The sequence below is a fragment of the Sinohyriopsis cumingii genome, chromosome 1, assembly GCF_028554795.1.
Source record: "Sinohyriopsis cumingii isolate HCF-2022 chromosome 1, ASM2855479v2, whole genome shotgun sequence".
NCBI classification, from domain to species: domain Eukaryota; kingdom Metazoa; phylum Mollusca; class Bivalvia; order Unionida; family Unionidae; genus Sinohyriopsis; species Sinohyriopsis cumingii.
Window position 1 is genome coordinate 176978287 of NC_142961.1, and position 21001 is coordinate 176999287.

Consider the following 21001-nt stretch of genomic DNA (forward strand, 5'->3'; position numbering starts at 1 on the left):
ACCCCTCCCCAAACTAATGTTTTAGTTTTGCAAAAAACATTGTAGTAGTTCAGATTTTTTCTCTCTCCCCAATATGATGAGCCTGCTTCCAATGTTCCAAAAATGATCCGAATGTTGTTAAGCATGCATATTTGATTCTAAAGTAGAATTTGCTGTTATATTTTGCAAAGCCTTGCCTGCACGTCTTTTTTTGTGACATTTAAAATTTTTGTTTCTATGAATCTTTATATCCAGATAGCCAAGATGATTTGCATGTAAATTAATTTGATGAAAGATTTTACCTCCATATTGGAAAGAATATATATTCTTTTAATATTTGACATGCTGTATATACTTGTGATTCCAACTACAATATAGACCCTAACTTGCTGTTGCATTATGCATTGTCAGATCAGTGTCTGTGTTGTCTACAGTTTGACTCTACTTATAAGTATGGTATTTACATGCGTGCCAGCCATTACGGTTTTGACATAATCAATTGACTTTTTTCAGTTACGTCTTGCTTACATGTACATGTATTACACTTTTCTGATTCATTAAAGTAAATTAAAAAAGGGTAATAAAATTTGTCCTTTTTATTATCATCTCTTTAGTCCAACACAAAAAGAAGACTGCGTAAGAAGTGTAGGAGTACATTCGTCCATCATTGACCTCCATGTACTTTCCTTATTTTCTTTTTATAGCAGCTGCATATGACAGATTTCCAAGAATTTGATGGGTTTCTTCAATTTGTAAAATTGTCTCACAGATTCATTATAGTTTGATATTATCTTTAGAAAGCAACATTTATAATTAGAAAACAATGTTTATATTTAGAAAGCAAACCAGTGTATGCTTTAAATACAATGGTGCCAGATGTTAAGTGAAGCAGACTTGATAATGTGACTCCATTGATCTTATTTGACTGATAAATGTTAAAGGAGATGGAGATTATTAAGCTTCAAATTTGTCAGATTAGTAAATAGACAAATCAATTGTGCTTTACAAATTAAAAAAGAAGGATATGAGAGTGATGCAATGGAATCAATAGTGCTTTACAAATTAAAAGAAGGATATGAGAATGATGAAATAGAATCAATAGTACTTTACAAATTAAGAAAGAAGGATATGAGAGTGCTGTAATAGAATCAGTAGTGCTTTACAAATTAAGAAAGAAGGATATGAGAGTGATTTAATATAATCAATAGTGCTTTACAAATTAAAAAAGGATATAGAGTGATTTAATATAATCAATAGTGCTTTACAAATTAAAAAAGGGTATGAGAGTGATGCAATAGAATCAATAGTGCTTTACAAATTAAGAAAGAAGGATATGAGAGTGCTGTAATAGAATCAATAGTGCTTTACAAATTAAGAAAGAAGGATTTGAGAGTGCTGTAATAGAATCAATAGTGCTTTACAAATTAAGAAAGAAGGATATGAGATTGATGTAATAGAATCAGTAGTGCTTTACAAATTAAGAAAGAAGGATGTGAGAGTGCTGTAATAGAATCAATAGTGCTTTACAAATTAAGAAGGATATGAGAGTGATGTAATAGAATCAATAGTGCTTTACAAATTAAGAAAAGGATATGAGAGTGATGTAATAGAATCAGTAGTGCTTTACAAATTAAAAAGAAGGATATGAGAGTGATGTAATAGAATCAATAGTGCTTTACAAATTAAGAAAGAAGGATATGAGAGTGATGTAATAGAATTAATAGTGCTTTACAAATTAAAAAGGATATGAGAGTGATGTAATAGAATCAATAGTGCTTTACAAATTAAAAAAGGATATGAGAGTGATGTAATAGAATAAATAGTACTTTACAAATTAAAAGGAAGGATATGAGAGTGATGTGATAGAATCAATAGTGCTTTACAAATTAAAAAAGGATATGAGAGTGTTGTAATATAATCAATAGTGCTTTACAAATTAAAAAAGAAGGATATGAGAGTGTTGTAATAGAACATTCAGATTCAGCACATCTTCATGCCGAATTTGAGGACTTGACTTCAGGAATGGTCAGACTTGTAAAGTGATTGTTGTATTTAAATAATGTATCAAGTTGTTCTGGGTATGTCTTTTGATTCTAATCCAAATGGATTTTATCCAGAACTTTAACCAGCTGCAGATCCATGTTGGTAGCAAAACTGAATGTACATTTCTCATACAGTTTACTGTATGTAATGCCTGTAACATATAGATTACACTGTTTGTGTTCAGGTTACACGTTTTTGCCATTGAAATAATTATGCTGGTACTTGGGATTGGCATGTATGTATTTATCCCTTGCAAGTACAAATGTTAGAACCCTTGAAAGAGTTTATAAAATGGATTTATTAGAATATTTGATTTGTAAAATAGAAGACTTGAAAAATTATATATTTGTTTCTCATTTTTCAGTTGGCATGCTTCATGTGCACTCAATGGCAACCGAATTTTGATTCATGGAGGATATGATGGTAACCTTGCATTGGATGATGCCCACATCTTTAATCTAGGTTAGTAGTTTATATAGGAACACTTGCCCTGAACTTTTGGCATGTGACTTGAATTCAAATTCCAATGATTTTAACATAATTTTTCCCAGAATACATGTGACACATTGTCAGGATTTGCTTGGTCTTTATTGCTTGCATGATGAGTTATTGTTCTTGCTGTGCATTTAATGCCATTTTTAGGCTATATATCACTGTCAGTATAACTGTTGGAGGAAGAACTCGGGGGGGAACATCCCGGTAAGAACCACCAGCCTACAGGAAGCTACTGGCAAGCTTTTGCACATACCCAGATTAAGACTCAAATCATTTGGTTAGAGCTGACATGGCAATGATTGTAAAAGGCGAGTGCTTTGGACCACTCTGATACCCAGCACCCTGCATGCCGAACTTAATTTTGGTAGATTGACTGTACAAATGGCACTGTATAGGGAGTTTGGACCCTGACATTGTTTCCTGTTTGAGAATAAGAAGTCTTGCAAAGCTTTGAATTGAAATTTGTCATAAGAGACCCAAACAATGTGGACTTGTCAGGTTGGGGTGGGGATATCTATTTAGAGGTCAAATTATATAGCACTGTAGATCAATGCTTGCAAAAAATAGTCTTTCAGTTCAGATTGTTGTTGTGCATTTGACAGTTTTTCAGCACATGATTGGCTATACATGGTGGCCAGTAAATCTGGTGGAGGAAGAACCCAGGGAAACCCTGGGAAGAAACACTGACCCATTGGAAGCTACTGGCAAACTTTCTTACATACCCATGTTGGCATAGACCCAAGACTCGAACCCAATCAGACAGAGGTGAGATGGTGGTGATCTGTAAAGGCAAGCATCTTAGATAACTAGGCCACCCAGAGGGTCTCAGTTTAAGTCAACTGTTTTAGTTTCAGGTTGACCAATATGTTAACATCTGATGAAAAGGAGCCACTACCTACAATGTTATGTATTAGGGTTGGAAAAACAAAAGGTGTATGTGATTACCTTGTCATGCCAAAGCCACCAATCCTAATCCTCCTACTAGTTATTGACTTGTTTGGAACCAATATTAGACATAGTGATGCTGAAGTAGTTGTTGCTTGCGGCTGTTCACTGTTTAAGCGTCTTATGGATGCCCTCTTTTGTTTTTGTACAGAAACACAAGTTCTTCAACATCTTTTAACAAACTTACTAAATAGCTTGCATTTGGGGTAAGGAAGGAACCTATTGATTTTGGGGTCAAGAGGCCAAGGTCACTGTGACTGAAAGAAAGATGGTTTCGGCACATTTAGATATACATTACACACATGGACACCTCAAAAGGTAAAGGCATTGGTTAGAAATAAAAGAAATGGCTTCTGCACAAACCTTTAAACCATTTACTTTTACCAGGGTTTGTGGATGATGTGTACTTTGTGTAAGAAAGGTCAAAAAGTTGGTAGTCATTGGCAAAAAGATGTTTTCTTTTTATATACCTGCCATTTTGGGATATATCACAGGGTTCGTACGGTCTTTGAAGGTCTTTGAGAGTTTGGGAAAAATGAGGTAGCATTTTCAAGGCCTTGAAAGTTTGGGAAAATCGAGCATATTACCCTGAGGTCTTTAAAAGTCTTTGAAAATTGAAATAAACCCAAAAAATTGTAATTTCTTTCCAGAATCACAAATAAAATGATCCGAGGTTGTTAGATTCGGATGTAATCTAGTTATCCTGGTTTCGTTCTTTTGATGACCCGTTCAGTTTCATTGTCGCCGCAATAACAAAGGAGGCTTTGTTTGGCCATCCAAAGTTGGCTTCGGCGGCGACTTCAATAACACATGCACTCTTCATCAAAGCAAGACGGCTACACACTTCATCAAAGGAAGTCGCAAATAAAATTGCCTAAGGTTGTTAGCTTCGGATGTAGCTGGTTTTCCTGGCTTCTTTCTTTTGACGAATCGTTCAATTTGATTGGACGAGTCCATCAGCTTTGGCCAATCAAAATGTTCATTACACTAATTCACTCTACGTAGAAAGTGCGCGAAAGTATGACGCTGGAGGATTCAAAATTTGTTCAGTCGATTTGCATCTTCAGTGTTTAAAAATGCCAGGTCTTTGCTCTTTCAACGATATCTGGCTTGAACAAGAGAAATACAAGGAATGGCTGCAAAAGGATAAATTATGTAAACGAAAGGCGCTTTGTACAGTGTGTAAAAAGACGATCAAAGGAGCCCTTACAAGTCATGCCAAAGGTAAGTTGCAAATTAGTAACTACATACTGTTTATTTAGTGGAACAAAGATGCAGAAGTATAAGCTATTGGTAGTTTTGGGCAAAATAATGGTAATTCATTACTTTTCGGGTATACAATAAGATATTGTTTAGTTTGATGATTTGGGAGATATGGCAAAAGAGGACCCGTTTAAATTTACTTATACCGTCGGTTTATTTAACACGTTTGAGGGACAAAAATCATTTTCGAAAATTTTGTTCTACATAATAATGTTTCTTGGTTTAATATAGAAACATCAATTGTAATAAATTCAATTCAATTCAAACAGTTTCAAAGTGTGCATGCGTACATTATAGTAGAGTTAAGCAAGAGTTGTTTTTCTTGAATTGCGAGTAAAAAGACAAAACAAAAAACAAATGGCGTTAACGTGTGCTGTGAAGCTTTAACTGTAGGAAGTCAAGTCATTTTATTAAACAAATAAAAAAAAGAATGAAAAAATGTGTTTCCAGTTGACGGAATGTCCCCGTTTCTCATTGCTGACCCTCGACCTTTTTCCCCAGTGGTATAAACAGTTTTTTTTTAAAAAATCACATTGCCGAAATTGATTTGTGTATCTATAGTCTGACAATACATCCCCGTTTGTTTGTACCCCTATATTTTATTTCACTTTTTCAGAAGCCATTTTTTAAATGGTAATTTGTGTCTAAATAGCGTTTCTTACTAGTATGTAAAACCGAATTAAAAATTACTTTCATACATCATGAAGTTGTTTGTTTTCATTTAGATTCATTAAACAGGAAGAGAAGTAGAGTCCCGATGTGATGTAATATTGACTCAGTACGGAAAATTAGTGGACAAGTTATCCAATCGGACAATCATCCCTTGAAATGCTTCAGTAGAGCAGATGACAGCCTTGATGAAGTGTTTTATTCTGTCCTTTCTAGAAGAAAGGAATATGTTGAACTTTGGAATGTTCTCCAGAAAATGTTGTTGTTGTCACATGGGCAGGCAACAGTGGAGAGAGGATTTTCTGTCAACAAACAGGTATCTGTTGAGAACCTCAGCAGAGAAAGCCTCAGAGCTCAAAGGCTAATCATTGACACAAAGAGAAAAGCAGGTGGACCTTTGGAAATCGTCATTAGCAATGAAATGATGACATATGCCTCCACTGCAAGACATAAGTATTATGCCTATCTGGATAAGAAGAAAGCAGTGGAGAAGGATGAGAAGAAAAACCAAAAAGGAAAGAAACGGGAGTTAGCCTTGGATGAAGTGGAAGAACTTAAAGCCAAAAAGCTGCGTCTTGAAGCTGACATTGCCAGCCTACATGCTTCCTCTGTACAGAAAGCAGAAGAGGCAGAGTTAAAAGGACTCATTGTGCTTGTCACAGAGTCAAATGCTCTTAGGAGAAGAGCAGAGGAAAAGATGACAGTGGTGGCATCTCTTTCCAAAATGATTGAAGAGAAAAAAAAGCAAATATAATAATGCATTTAAAACAGTGCTGATGTCTGTTAAGAGAACAATTTATTTTGTATTAAATCTGACACATATGTTACATATTTCTGAAAAAATAACAAATGTTAACCTATCTTCCAGATCATTATAATGCTATTTTAGGAAATTAATTATAGTTTGACTTTAATCAGTAAACAATATTGTAGTATTTGGCATTCCTTGTTTTCTTATATAACCTGTATACACAATGTTAGCAAAAATAGGTCTTGGAAATCTCTGTTTGTGGTCTTTGAAAGTTTTGGAAAAGTCTTTGAATTTATCATTCATAGTTCTGTATGAACCCTGTATTATGCTGTGACCCTGTCTGTTCCTTAACATTTCCTTTTCTGCACCATAACTTAACATTTCCTTTTCTGCACCATAACTTAAGTTCTACAGAATATACCTTCATCATACTATGAGGATCCACTGCACTTTGGATAACGTGCTGTCCGTATAGTACATGTGCATGGAGGGGGGTATGTGGTTTTGAAGTTTGCATATGTGTTTGTATGTGGGAAGGGAGAGGTAGTAAGACCAAGTGGCATGTATGCACATAATAATACAAACTATATTATAGCTATTATGAATAAAACATATGAGCCAGTATTTGCACACCTTCCTGTATGTTTGTACCCCTCTTCCAATTTTAAAAACTAAATCCAGGATATAAAAATGAAAAAGCTTGGTCATTTCATTTATCAATTTATAATTTATGACTGATTGTCCCTAAGACTGTCAACTTATTGGTATTTCAAACCAAATTGAATTGAAACTTGTTGTAAACAAGCAGACAGTCCGTTCACTGTCCTTTTCTGGTTTGCAGAACAGTCCCTGCTTTTGTTCCCTGGCACAGCATACAGGATAGGTATCTGCAAAAGCGCCGACAGATCTTCCTTTGACATGTACTGTCCATCACTTTCAAACAACGAGATTAACAGGTGAACATACTCATTATCTGGCATATATCAGACTGGGGGTCAAACTTTGTGGACACATTGCACTTGAGATAAGAAAGAGCCTGTCACTAATGAGGTCAGAGGTTAAAGTTACTTGTCATGAGAAGAACAGTAGTTTCTGCACAATCAGTTCAGGACTACATCACATTCCTGGACTAAACTTTGTGGACAAGTTTGTGGATAACTTGCACTTTGGGTGAGGAATAAGCTCATCTTTTTAGGCATCAAAAGGTCAAAGATCAGGGTTGCTGAGTGAAAGAAAAATGACTTAAACAAAATAACATTAGTTCTAGATCGCAGATCTTGACCATACATGAAAAGCTTGCACATAGGTAGTTGTTGTTGTTGTAGGGTTTAACGCCATTTTTCAGCATACGATAGGCTATACATGGCAGCCAGTATTATTGGTGGAGGAAGAACCCGGGAAAACCCTGGAAAAAACCACCAATCCACGCGAAGCTAATGGCAAGCTTTCTCACATATCCACATTAGCTGATTCCGAGACTCGAACCCATGCAGACAGGTGAGATTGCAGTGATCCGTAATGGAGAGCGCTTTAGACCACTGGGCCTCTTGGGGCCCCCTCACATAGGTAGTGAAGAAGCCTGTTGATATGGGGGTCCATATGTCAGGGTTAGTGACTAACAGTAAAGGGTTTCTGTACATAAATTTTAGTTTACCTACCCATTGTTTGCAGATGACTTGTATGTTGGGTAAGAAAGATGTCTGTTGATTTTGAGATGGCTTGACTTGCATTGTACTTTGATAACAAAAAGAAACTTGTGAATTTGAGGATCCTGAGATCAAAAGTCAAGGTTATGGTGAGTGATCAGAACATGGTTTCTGTAAAGTTGGTTTTATTGCGGACTGTACAAAGGCCATTGCTGTTGGTCAAAAATCTCTGGAGTCAAGCATGCTCTACTAGTACCTACATGGGAGCTATTAAACAAGGGTATATTTACTTAATGAAAATTTGACCAAGACATTAGTAAATAATGTTTTAAACATTTTACAAACTTCATTCTGCAATGTTAAGTTTATATTTGTGGATTTTGTAGCATGGTGTATATCCTATAAAGAAAGTAATGTACTGGAATATTTCAGATGATATGAGCTGGACCCAGATAAAGATGGACCCACTGCCTGTAGCAAGGGCTGGTCATGCTGCATTGTGTATGCCATATTCACATAATAATGAAGAAGAAGATGAAGTCCTGGTATTTGGTGGTGGTGACAACGATGGTGCTTTCTTTGATGATTTCATTAGTATAAACATACCCATCAAGGCTGGAGCAGAATGAATGTCAAGCATTGGTTCACAAACAACTGTAGACATCTGTGTGCCAGTTGGCAGGGTTGGAGTTGAATACAGTAATGGGTTTTTTGTTTCCTGCCTGAACAAAGATAATCAACACATGTAAATAGATAGTAACAAAGATTTTATTGCGATAGTGTCTATAGCAGAGGTATATAACTTTTTGTTGTCACTGTGTCAATCTAGTCCATTGAGACATCTTTAAGTCTGTAATGAAGAAGGTATAGGTGTTGGGATGCTTTAATGTTGCATCAATAAAGATAAATAAGGGGAAACACGACCAAGAAATAAAAACCTCATCTAGTTCAGTGCTGTTGATTGGGAAATTTTAGCAAGAGATTTACCCCTCAAGTCATGAAGTGTCAACAATGCAAAATTGAATTCCTATCTCTCCAGGCATCAAAAATTTCCAAGGAAAAGATCTCCACCCATCACTCACTCACTGTAACTGACATCCATTACGTACATGATTATAAAATGAGATGCTTGATTAAAAAAAATATATTCATAACACATCTTTATTTTTACGATTGAGAGAATTGATTGCATTTTCATTTAAGACAGCTGCATAAAATGACTGAATGATTGTTACATTATTTTAGACATTAACTCTGTTTCAGATTGCAGTCCTTGCTGGTGTCACATTTTAGTTCTTTGACATTCAGTCAAGAAATTAACTCTACAGTCATTTGATCATGACCACATGAATGTGTCTGATTCTTTCCTGTTTACACAGATAACACTTTACCAATATTTGCAAATCTTCACTAGCAAGGTAGAATTGTGTTCACATATATATGCAAATACCTAGTTATTTCCTATTAGTTGCAGGGCATTTTGTAGTTTGCACATAACATGATTCTCTTCTTAGATGTCAGAATGATTTAAATGTACATGTCTTGTTTTAAAAAGGTGTTCTAAGCTGGAATTCTACTTTTTTGTTCATAAGAAATTGGATATTTGTATATAGTATAAAAACTTAAATGCCGAAATTGTCAGAAATTGTCCCCATTTAAGACAAATGTTTGGCAAAGTTTTGCATGTTTCTTTCACAACTACGTAGCTAAAATGTTTGTTGTTTACCCCAGTATTGATTCTACTCCATTAACCTCCCATTTCTTGTCAAATCTCATGTTATCCTTTTACTAAAATGAGGTAGACTTGATGGATAATCCCTGTGGTAAGAAATTAAAAAACTTGTATCTAAACATAATGCTTAGATTCAGTAAACGTAAAAATAATACATAGAATGGTTAGTTTATGTGTGTTGGTATTGCTTGTTTGCATATTTGCAAAACTAATTATGCATAGAATGAAATGCTCTGACAGTACGTGTTTTAGTTTCATGTTAATTTAATTCAGACCATTCCAATTAAAGTGTGAAGGATTATAAACTTGTCCCATAGAATGTTATAAAGTGTGAAGGATTACAAACTTGTCCCATAGAATGTTTTAAAGTGTGAAGGATTACAAATGTGTCCCTTAGTATTAGACTTGTTTCAAAATAACTGCTGAACATTGTTTGAAGATTAGGGATTGGCATTTATAGAATGGATTATGTAATTTTGTCTGCTGAAATTTTCATTTGTCAATTTTTGTTCTGTCAAATGCAAGATGGGTACACTTGCATTAGTGATACTGAACCGAAAGTTTACTCTTTTAATTTGTCATGTAACAGTACATGTTTGAATTATTATAATTTCTAATCCACAGTATGTAATAAACCCTTTATACCTGATGTTTGTTATTTGATTCTCTTATTCAGTAAGCAATGGCTAAGGTTTTAGATTTTTGCTCACCTGGCCATAAGTGTTAGTTAACTTATGCTATGGTCCTGTGACCTGAATGCGTGAGTTTTACATCCATCAACAGGTGCTTTTTTCAACTTTGGAAAAAACACTGGACAGAATCAGTCAGACACCATTCTGGCATAAGGGACTTTAAGATGTATGAGGACTTTAAGATGCATGATAAATATTTTGATCCACAAAGGACTTGTTCTCAAAAGCCACTAAAAGACGTGTAATTTGTACAAATGATAATGATCCATCATCAAAAATGCTAGAAGTAGAGCAACCTTTCAATGACTTCATTGGAACTGATGAACAGAATTTGACAAAATTTAATGGAAAGCATATCATCACAATAGTCTGTTTGTGCAAATGATGCCTGTCCATTGTCAAATGTGGCTGACATTAATAAAAATAGAAGCCTTCTAAGGACTTTATAATGCCACTGAACAAAATTCGACTGCATTTAACATAATTATCCATGTATAAAGCCTTTTAAGTTTGTACAAATCCACCATCAAATATGGCAACCATTACTTGAAACAGGAAAATATTTAAATAACTTTTTCTCAGAAACCCGTTGAACAGAATTTCACCAAAATTGAGAGATATCATTTTAGGCATCTAGACAAATTTTCCTTTTCAGCAATCTGTCACACATCTTGATATGTTAGACCTGTGACAAGTTAGAACCAGGGTTTGTAAAAACATTTAATATTTCATCTCGTTAGACATTGTTGCGTTTGTCCCAGGCTAATGGAACTTTCAAGACTGCAGAAAAAGGGTGCTAAGTTCAATTTTAAATGTCTCTGCCCATTCCCACAAAGTTTCATACAGTACACTGCTGTCGGGCATTTCTGCGCACCTAAGGTTTTCTTTTCCAATATTGAAGCAAAACGCATACGGAATTCGAGCGAGTGACAAAAATAAAATACAGCAATGCTCACCATTTGAAAAGATGCAATGGTCACCAGAATATTCTGTTCAAAATAATATTAATTTTGGACACAGAGGATACCACCCCTTACTCGCGATATGTCGGCCTATTCTGCGCATAACTTTGAAAAGATGTCATGTTTATCCATTTGGGCTACAGAAATGAAATACATTGAACTGTTTCTGTCAGCAGTTCAGTCGAGTAATTAGGTCAGGTTTATAGCTAGTTTTACAAAATTCAACGTAAAAATGCCAATAAATGGCAAGATGTATTAAGCAAACTTAACCGATCTTGTAAAAAAAGTTAGTAAAGTTCAACAGTTTATGAAAAATAAGCTATTACATGGAAGAGAAACAACAATAAATAGGATGTAATGTGATTACAATGTCTTGTTGATGGGGAAAAATTACTACAGAATTTAGAAACAGACTATACGCTGGGGAATGTGTTGATAATTTATGTTAGAGCGGCAAGTAGACACATTGGGTAGCAGACAATTTTCTATGTGTGGGACAACTTCTTGCAAAATTGGAAACTTGGATTAAAATAGTTTTGTTTTAAGGTACACATTTCCATCTTTTATATAATGTATTTATTTGTATTATTCTAAAAGATGCATAGTAAATCAAATTTTCTGGGTTACGGGTTCAAGAAGGTCATGGAGTGGGTCTTCACGTTGCCATTTAGAAATCACATTTTTATGTGCATTTCAAGTCTAAATGTGTGATAATTTTGTACGCTTTATGAATATCACTTTTCTTAATTAATATACGATTGTTCTTTCTGGGTACAAAATGGATTTTTGACCCAAATTAGCACGTGATCCAATGTTTACAGAAATGACGTATCGTTGCGCAGAATTCCGACGCGCAGAATTGGTCAACATAGTGGTACGTACCATTGTAATCTTTGTAGAAAGCACATACTGTTGAGACTACAGCAGGTGGGTCTCAATTTAAGTGGGGTAATGGCATATGAACCTTTCAACATATTTCGCCAATCAGGAATCATGAGTTTGATAAGTGCCTTAAGTAGTTCTCTTGAAATGGAGGTCTGACTGAAATTGATTAAATATTAAGCACAAATATTAGTAAACAATATTGTAGAGATGCATGGAATTCATCTTTCACATGTAAGTTTGTGACATTTTTGAATTCTAGCACTGGGGCATCATGCCGCAGACATGTAGCATGATGTCCCACCCATTCACATTATCCTGACACCAGGCCAACCAGTCCTAACACTAACCTCTTATTGCTGAGTGCCAAGCGAGGCAACTGTTAGTTTGCAGCTAGTGTGTGTGTGATCTGGAAATGTTAACGTAACTTTAAAAAAAATTAAGTCATATCGTTACGATGTCTGAAGTGTGACAGTTTATAGGGATGTCTAGCACTGGAGCATCATGCCGCAGACATGTAGCATGATGTCCCACCCAGCCACATTATCCTGACACCAAGCCAACCAGTCCTAACACTGAGTGCCAAGCACGGCAGCTGTTAGTACAATTTTTATAAGTCTTTGGTATGACTCAGCCGGGAATTGAACCCACAACCTCCCGCATCTGAGGCAGACGCTTTAACCACTAGACATTAAGTAGTGTAGTGGATAAATGTACTGAGTAAAGTGATGATGGGGCCAGGTATCTGTTGCAACACACTTGTCCCAGTGACTTGTGCTTGGAAACTTTTCTGAGCTGTGATATAGAGAGAGGTACGTGAATAGAAGGTTCAGCAGTGATGGAAAGTTAGATGGATAAAGAGACAAATTAATCTGAAAATTGAGAATGCAGCCAAAGTATAAAGAACTAATAACCATTTAGGCATAGCTCTAAACCTCTTCTATAAAAGCATACATTGAAGATGATGATTGTGTTTTCCAAACTTGTATGTCTCCATAGTAGCATCAAAAATATTTAAGTGTCACAAAAATTGAATCAAGTTGTGGATACATGATATTCGGTTTGGTGGGACAGCAACACAGTTGGGTTATTTAGTGCCTTGGCAATTGGAGTAAAGTGCCTTGCCCTCAGACACACCACAGTAGCTGACCTAGGCTGCTCTGATGTAAGGATTCGAACCCACACCCTATTGGTCTTTAGTTCAGCACACTAACCACTAAGCCACTATGTCTCCTGGGATACATATTCACAGACTGCCAATATCATTTACATATGTCTAACAAAATGCTTAAGTTTTTTTTGTTGTTCTGCATCATTTTATATATACATATATATATATATATATATATATATATATATATATATATACACACACACACACACACAAACACACACCTCTCCCTCGATAACTTGCACACATCAGGGTCCACAAAGATAGACTGCACTATAAGTGAGGACGCGAGGAACCTCTAAAAATTGAAAAAATCTTGGACATAGAGAAAACCGCCGGGGGGGGGGGGGGTAGGGAAGTGGGCTGTTTAATGGCTGAATCCTCATTTTACAATCACGTCGATAATAATTGTTAATAATATACTTTTTCTAATGAAGTTGTTCGTTTGTCTATTTAACTTAACATTTATTTTTAAAACGTCCAACATGTGAAAGATTGTTCCAACTGGTTTCAACATCCATCATGTATACGCGAAAACATCTGTGTATTATGTCACTGCTTTTTGTTTTGTAGATTAGTCTGGTTTCCGGAGTGGTATATGATAACATAACGCCAAGACGGGAGTCAAAGTAACAAGTAACTGTCGATACACCACCAAACAAGATTCCTTTTCTTGAAAAACTAGCTACATTTATTTCATGAGACAATCGTCTACGTCAAAACTAAATTTTTTTGATTTGTTCATTTAGTACAATATTGACTTAGTAGTTTCATTGGAAGTAATAGTGACACTTTTTATCATCCTGAGGATTTCTCTAAGTGCCAGTTCAGAAATTCTTTGAAACTCACCTGCCCCAAATGGTCCGTATCTATGAAACCAAGCTCATTGTTTTATGAAGTATTAGTTTCACTTGGCTGCCTTGCTATCTTTGATCAGTTATGGATAAGTCGGTTAATTTAAGGTAGTTTAATTATGTTATATACACAATAACATTTATAACAGTGTTCAATTGATCAACTGAAGTGAGCTCACCCTACATATGACCTGGGTTGTTAGATTTTAAGTATGTAGGATTTGCATGCCTTTTAACTTTTCTTTTATTCCACCTTCTTTATTTGATTCAAAAGACATAATTAATTTGATAATACAAATGAGGCCAGCTTATAATTTAGTGCAACAATACAGCAGATACTTCCGCAAGTCAGTTATCAAAACACGGTGGCACTTAATTAGCTTCTCAGAGAAACGCTTGCAGACATAGCTGTTACGGTAGATTGACACATTTTTTTACGTTTGAATACACATTGCATTTATGATCATTACACTTAAAGAGGAAGTAGAAGAATTAAAACAAAAATTTAACTTAATAAAAATTGTTTAATTGGAATTTAAATATCAATGTACTGTCTACACTAGACGTAAGTTATATTTTCAATGATCGAAATTTCATTGAGTATCTTTAATTACAGTGTACTAAGAATGTCGTTTGGAAAGAAAATGTAACCAATTTTATATGACTTATTAAAAGTTGGCAGTTTCAAAATGTTGATTAAAATTTCCAGGTTCTATCTACCGTTTTCCACCATAAAACGAGCGATATATCAACGTTTAAGTTACCAATTTTGATAGCGATTTTCTTCAAGTTAAAGAAATAGGGATCAGTTTTTGGGGTATTTTCTGGTACAAAAAATGTGATCCATGCCTGACCCAGCATTATAAGCGGGTTTGCAAGTTATCAGGGCACAAGTTATCGAGGGACGTGTGTGTGTGTATATATATATATATATATATATATATATATAAAGCAGTATGACCAATTTCATTTGCCTATACCTGGTGGTTTTTTAGTTTCTTTTGACATACGGGACTGAATCAAAATGCTTCCCATAATTCTCACTGTAGAATAAAAATGACATTTAGCCCAGTGAGAGAGAGAATGAGATTGAGGGTACCTAGGGAATAATTTTATTTGTGAAAATGTGTTAATTAGAGATTTGAACAGTTTCAGATAGTTCTTTAATTTAACTTGCGTCACTCTGTATGCAATACATTTGCTCAAGGTTTTAATGTATGAAAAATCGTCGAAAAAGTTATAAATAGTAGTAGTTAAAACCTAAACACAAACATTTACATAATAAGGGCATGTACAATATTCTCATTTTCTTCTTCATCCTGAAAACCAAATTGGTAATGCTGTGATTGAAACAGATTTTGGTGTACCATGAATTTGTTAAGGTCCCATATACTTTATAAGATCCCAGTAAAACAAACACTGTAACAGTCATTGTTTAGAATCTCTACCATAAAACGCTAAGTTTCCAAAATGTTGAATGATAAAATCAAACAATTGTTATTTGCTATTTTGTTTGTTATGCAAAATTAAAGGAGAGACTTGTTAGTTTGTAGTTGTACATGGATCTCTGGGTGGCCAAGTGACCTAAGGTGCTCACCTTCATAGATCACCGGCATTTCACCTCTGGGGTCATTTAAGTCTTGACTTGGCCAGTGTGGGCATGTGAGAAAGATTGCTAGTAGCTTCTTGTGGGTCACTGGTTCTACCTGGGGTTTCCTGGGTTCTTCCTGCACCAAATATAATGGCCGACATGTATCAAGTGCTGAAAAATGGTATTCGACTCACAAAACCAAACTGGTTGTATATTGTTTCTGCTACATGAATTTATGTATGTATGTGTGTGTGTGTGTATGTTCTGTATGTCTTGCTATTTATTTAAATTAGGTTTTTTTCCTATTTTGTGAAAAAAGATCATTCATGAATGACAAGTCTGTCATCCTTCCACCTAGCGATCCATCCATGAAGCAAACAGTCGTTGAATCAGTCAATCAATAAAACATACAAGTATTGACTAGTGATGATGAAAAATTGGTGAAATTTTTCAGTGTTTTAATAATCTTGCCCTGTTTTGGAGGTGAAAGCTGTCTGCAGTAAGTTCATAATTTGAACAACACACATTTGTCTTTATACGTTAGCTGCTGTGTCAGGCAGAACTCTAAAATGCTATGATATAAATGCAGTCAACCCATTTGCTATGAACACTGGACATGTCGTTATTAGAATGCTTAAAGTATAGTTCTTTTTTTTTTTGCAAAGATGGTCTCTTTTGGAACCTCTGCTGTGTTATGGTAGTCATCTTTTTTCCAGCTGAGGATTTGATTCGAGATGTGACATTATCAATGGACAAATTTATTACTCGCCTTGCCAGTATTTGAGTCTGCGGTAGCAATGTGCTTTGTCTGGAGGTCATGCTGCAGCCACATCAGCAGCTGGTATGGAGGACCAGTTAATTAAGACTTTAGGACAATAGTATTTTTCATGTTATACGCACTAGATCAGAATTCTCCCTAACCATCTTAATTCTGCTCAGGAACATTTTCGTAAATGCAACTAGTGTCATGTGCTTTGGACACCATTCCTTCCAAATGGATTGTTACATTCAAACTAGCTTTGGGGCCTCTAATTTGATATATTTTATAGTTGAGTGCACTGACCTCTTACTACAAACTACGTGTGCACTGATTTCTTTGGCTTTTTTTCGGATAATTTGCTATTCGTGGAGCCAATAATCTGTTTATGTCGGACATGATATTGCATATGGATAAACGCATATTCATTCTGCGTTGTAGAGCATCTAATAATGACATTTTCCGTCAAGGTGTGGATATGATATTGATGATATGTGCTAGGATGTCCTTGACTGTCCTTTCCATGTGAAGAGGAAATTCTGTAGTTTTCAGATATTAGCTGGAGCTCGCCTTTGTGATCCACTGTTTCTCATGGACAATGCTCGCGCCTTAAGTATAACTATTGTTATCACTACCATTGAGGCTGTTTTACTCGGGTTAGGCCATGATTCACATCGCTATAATGGACACACCTTCCATATCACGGCAGCTACCAGTGTTGCTAAGGCTGAAATTCCGTACCATCTGATCCAGCCTTGGGTTGATGGCCCCATAAGGCATCTTGTAGATATATTCAGGTACACTCTGATAGAGTTAGCTTTGTGTAGATGCAGGTGTCACAGCGTGTGCCTCACTTGTCAGTGCATACTTGTGTCGATCAATGCACTATTGCACTTCTGTACTTATTGATACCATCGTACAATTTCGGAGCACTTCAGAGACGTTGTACAGCTGTACATACCAGTCATTCCTTTGCTACATTGTCATTTCAGCTGTATATTCTATTGATGGACATGCGACTTCCTAACTGGTTATCAAATACATATATCTATTATTGATACCTTCAGGCACATCAGAATTATCATGCAGCTCGAAACCTGGTTCATGCGTTTTCCACGTTATTGCATTCTCAATCATTGTCACTTTTATTTATCCTTATATTTTTTTCTATTGGGTGCCTTCATTACAGTCGAACTGTTCCAGTCACAGGGCTCCCTTCACTTCGTTTTGGGTCATTGCCAAGTATTATGTATTCACAACTTTGCTTTTGACCCCCAATTTGTGTCAGTACTTAAATGTACTCAACTATTATGCCCATATACTTCATACCCGCTTCCTACGGTGCATGTATGGAGTATCAGCTCATATCAATCTGCAGGATCAGGCTTATCGAGTTTCGGTTATCAGTGTCCATATATACCTCGTAACAGCCCTTTGCGCTCCACATGCAGGTGTCAAACACTCTTTTCAACCCTATATACTCCCCCAAGTCTCTCTTCCTGAGGTATTCCTATGGATGATGATGTTCGTCCATCGGTGTCGATGAGGACCATTTAATGTCATCGATTCACTGGGGGTGGGTCCGGAGATGGCTGATCAGTCCGATCCGGGCCCTGAAAAGTCTGTTGCAGTGGGGACATGGATGTGCAGGTTGCTGGCCGGGAGTTGCGGAACTGATGTTCCTGGATTTGCGCAGATCACGTTTTTCAGCTGCGTCCACCAGTCTTTTCTACTCAAAGGCTTCTGCACCAACGTTGACTTGACTGCGCCAAGCAGATCGGTTAGCAGCGAAACTCTCCCAGGTATTAGGATCATTGCCTAGGTTCTTCAAGGAAGCCTTGAGGGTGTCCATGTATCTCTTTTTTTTGGACCACCGTGAGATCTTTTGCCTTGTTGTAGCTCTCTATAAAAGACCTTCTTAGGTAGGCGTTCTACCGGCATGCAGACAACATGGCCAGCCCATTGGAGTTGTGCCTTGCACAGCATGTTGTGGATGCTTGTCATGCCGGCCATAGTGAGCACCTCTGTGTTTGGTACCTTGTCCTGCCATCTGATTTTCAGTAGTTTCCTCAGGGAGCTCATATGGAAGTGGTTCAGTTTTTTAACATGACGGCTATACACAGTCCATGTCTCGCAAGCATAGAGGAGGGTGGGGAGGACAACCGCTGCGTAGACTTTGAGTTTGGTGGCAAGCTTGATGCCTCTCTTATCCCAGACATTTGAGCGGAGTCTACCAAATGCTATGCTGGCTTTGGCAATCCTGGTGTTGACCTCATCGTCTATGTGGACTGCTTGTGAGAGGGTGCTGCCGAGGTATGTGAACCTGTCTACATTTTTGAGCTTATGGCCATTGACAGTGATGGATGGTTCCATGTAATCTTCTCCAGGAGCTGGCTGATGCAGAACCTCGGTCTTGCTGGTAGAGATGCTGAGTCCGAAGTTGGAGCACGCTGTGGAAAAAAGGTCCATGCTCTGTTGCATACCTGCCTCCGTGCTGGAGTTGAGGGCACAGTCATCTGCAAACAGCAGATCGCGAATGTTCTCAACTTGGACTTTGGTTTTGGCTTGGAGCCTCCTCAGGTTGAACAACTTCCCATCCAGACGGTATCTGAGACCTACTCCAACATCGCTGTCCTTGAAAGCATCCATCAGCATTGCGGAGAACATGAGGCTGAAGAGAGTGGGGGCTAAGAGGCATCCTTGTTTCACGCCATTCGTAACTGCAAAGGGTTTGGAATAGTTACCCTGGTCCTGGACTCTGGCAAGCATGCCATCATGAAACTGTCTCACCATTTCAACGAAGACTTCTGGACATCCAAATTTGGCCATGATTTTCCAAAGGCCTTACCGGCTGACAGTGTCGAATGCCTTAGTCAGGTCCACGAAGGTGGTATATAGCTGGACATTTTGTTCAAGACATTTTTCTTGCAACTGCCTGGCAGCAAAGATCATGTCGATGGTGCCTCTCTCCTTTCTGAAGCCACACTGGCTTTCTGGCAGTAAGCCATGATGAAGGTGTTCTGTGAGTCTGTTCAGCAGTATCCTGACGAGGACCTTGTCAGCGATGCAGAGTAGAGAGATTCCTCTATGGTTGTCGCAGGACTGGTGATTGCGTTTGCGTTTGTAAAGGTGGACGATGGATGCATCTTTGAATTCCTGGGGTATGCGTTTCATCTTCCACATGCCACAGAACATCTCTGTTAGTCTTCCCACTAACTTAGGCCCACCAGACTTGTAGATCTCAGCTGGGATGGAGTCTGCTCCTGGAGCTTTTCCACTAGACAGGAGGTCAATGGCCTTTTGAGTTTCCAGCACTGTTGAAGGGTCAGCCAACCTATCGTTGATCTCCACCTGTGGTAGACGGTTGATTGCTTCATTGTTGATGGAAGAGGGTCTGTTGAGGATACCGTCAAAGTGTTCCGCCGAGCGATCCAGTATCTTCTTCTCGGTTATGAGAGTGGTGCCGTCGGAGCTCAAGAGCGGGGCTGTGCCTGATGTTACTGGGCCATAAACGTCACGAAAAACACTATAGAAATTCTTCATGTCGTGTCTGTCGGCAAAGGACTGGACATCATCAGCCTTTCGGCTCAGCCATGTGTCCTGCATCTCGCGTAGTTTCTTCTGCACAGCTTGGCGGACTCTGCTGACGGCATCTTTCTTTGCAGCGGACTTGGGGGTCGATGTTGTATGCACGATGGAGATGATGCTTCTCCTCTAGCAGGGACTGTATTTCTTCACAGTTCTCGTCAAACCAGTCTTGGTGCTTTCGCTCAGTGACGCCAAGGGCTTCATATGCAGTGGAGTACAACATATGTTTGAAGGCCTTCCAGCATTTTTCTACGTCGTTGGTATCTGAGTCTGTGGTTTCTAGCTGGCTTGTCAGAGCTTCAGACAGAGCTTGCTCATTGTTGCAGACTTTCAGCCTGGAGACGTTGAGTCGTTTAGGGACTTTAATTCCCAGTGGGCGTCTGGGAGGTTTAATTTTTAGATTCATCTTGGAGATCAATAGCCTGTGGTCTGTCCAGCAGTCAGCACCACACATGGCCTTGGTCACACGGACATCCTGCCTCTCATTCCTACGAACTAAGATGTAGTCGATCTGGTGCCAATGCTTAGACCGTGGGTGCATCCAAGTTGTTTTATTGCGGTTAGGCAGACGGAAGATGGTGTTTGTGACCAGGAGATCAACTGTTGCAGTTGCCAATTCCATGTCTACCAATAACTCCCTTCAAACGAGACGTGGTCCGCGTCAACTCTGGCGTTAAAATCACCAAGAATGATCAGCTTGTCTGACTTTGGTACTGAAGCAATCAGAGTTTCAAGATCCTGGTAGAACTTGTCTTTGGCTTCCTCCGAGTAGGTCATGGTTGGTGCATAAGCACTAATGAGTGTGGCTTGCTTTTTTCCATGTAGGGGTAGCTTCAGCATTATAAGCCGGTCATTAATTCACTTTGGTAAGATGGAGAGCTTATTCACCAAACTTGACTTGACAGCGAATCCAACTCCAGACTCCCGACGTTCATCGGTGCCACGTCCACTCCAGAAAAAGGTGTAACCAACTCCAACTTC

The 21001-nt window shown here is 37.6% G+C and overlaps 1 protein-coding gene across 1 annotated transcript in view; it reads left to right on the plus strand.

Moving 5' to 3' along the window:
• The window catches only part of LOC149808449 (uncharacterized), a 40059-nt gene extending 29887 nt beyond the window's left edge, over positions 1 to 10172 (plus strand). Inside the window, exons 10-11 of the mRNA XM_089977379.1 lie at positions 2387 to 2484; positions 8224 to 10172. Coding sequence (XP_089833505.1) covers positions 2387 to 2484; positions 8224 to 8420 — 295 coding nt within the window. The 3' untranslated portion in view covers positions 8421 to 10172. The remainder of the gene's footprint in view (positions 1 to 2386; positions 2485 to 8223) is intronic.
• Positions 10173 to 21001: the final 10829 nt, after the last annotated feature.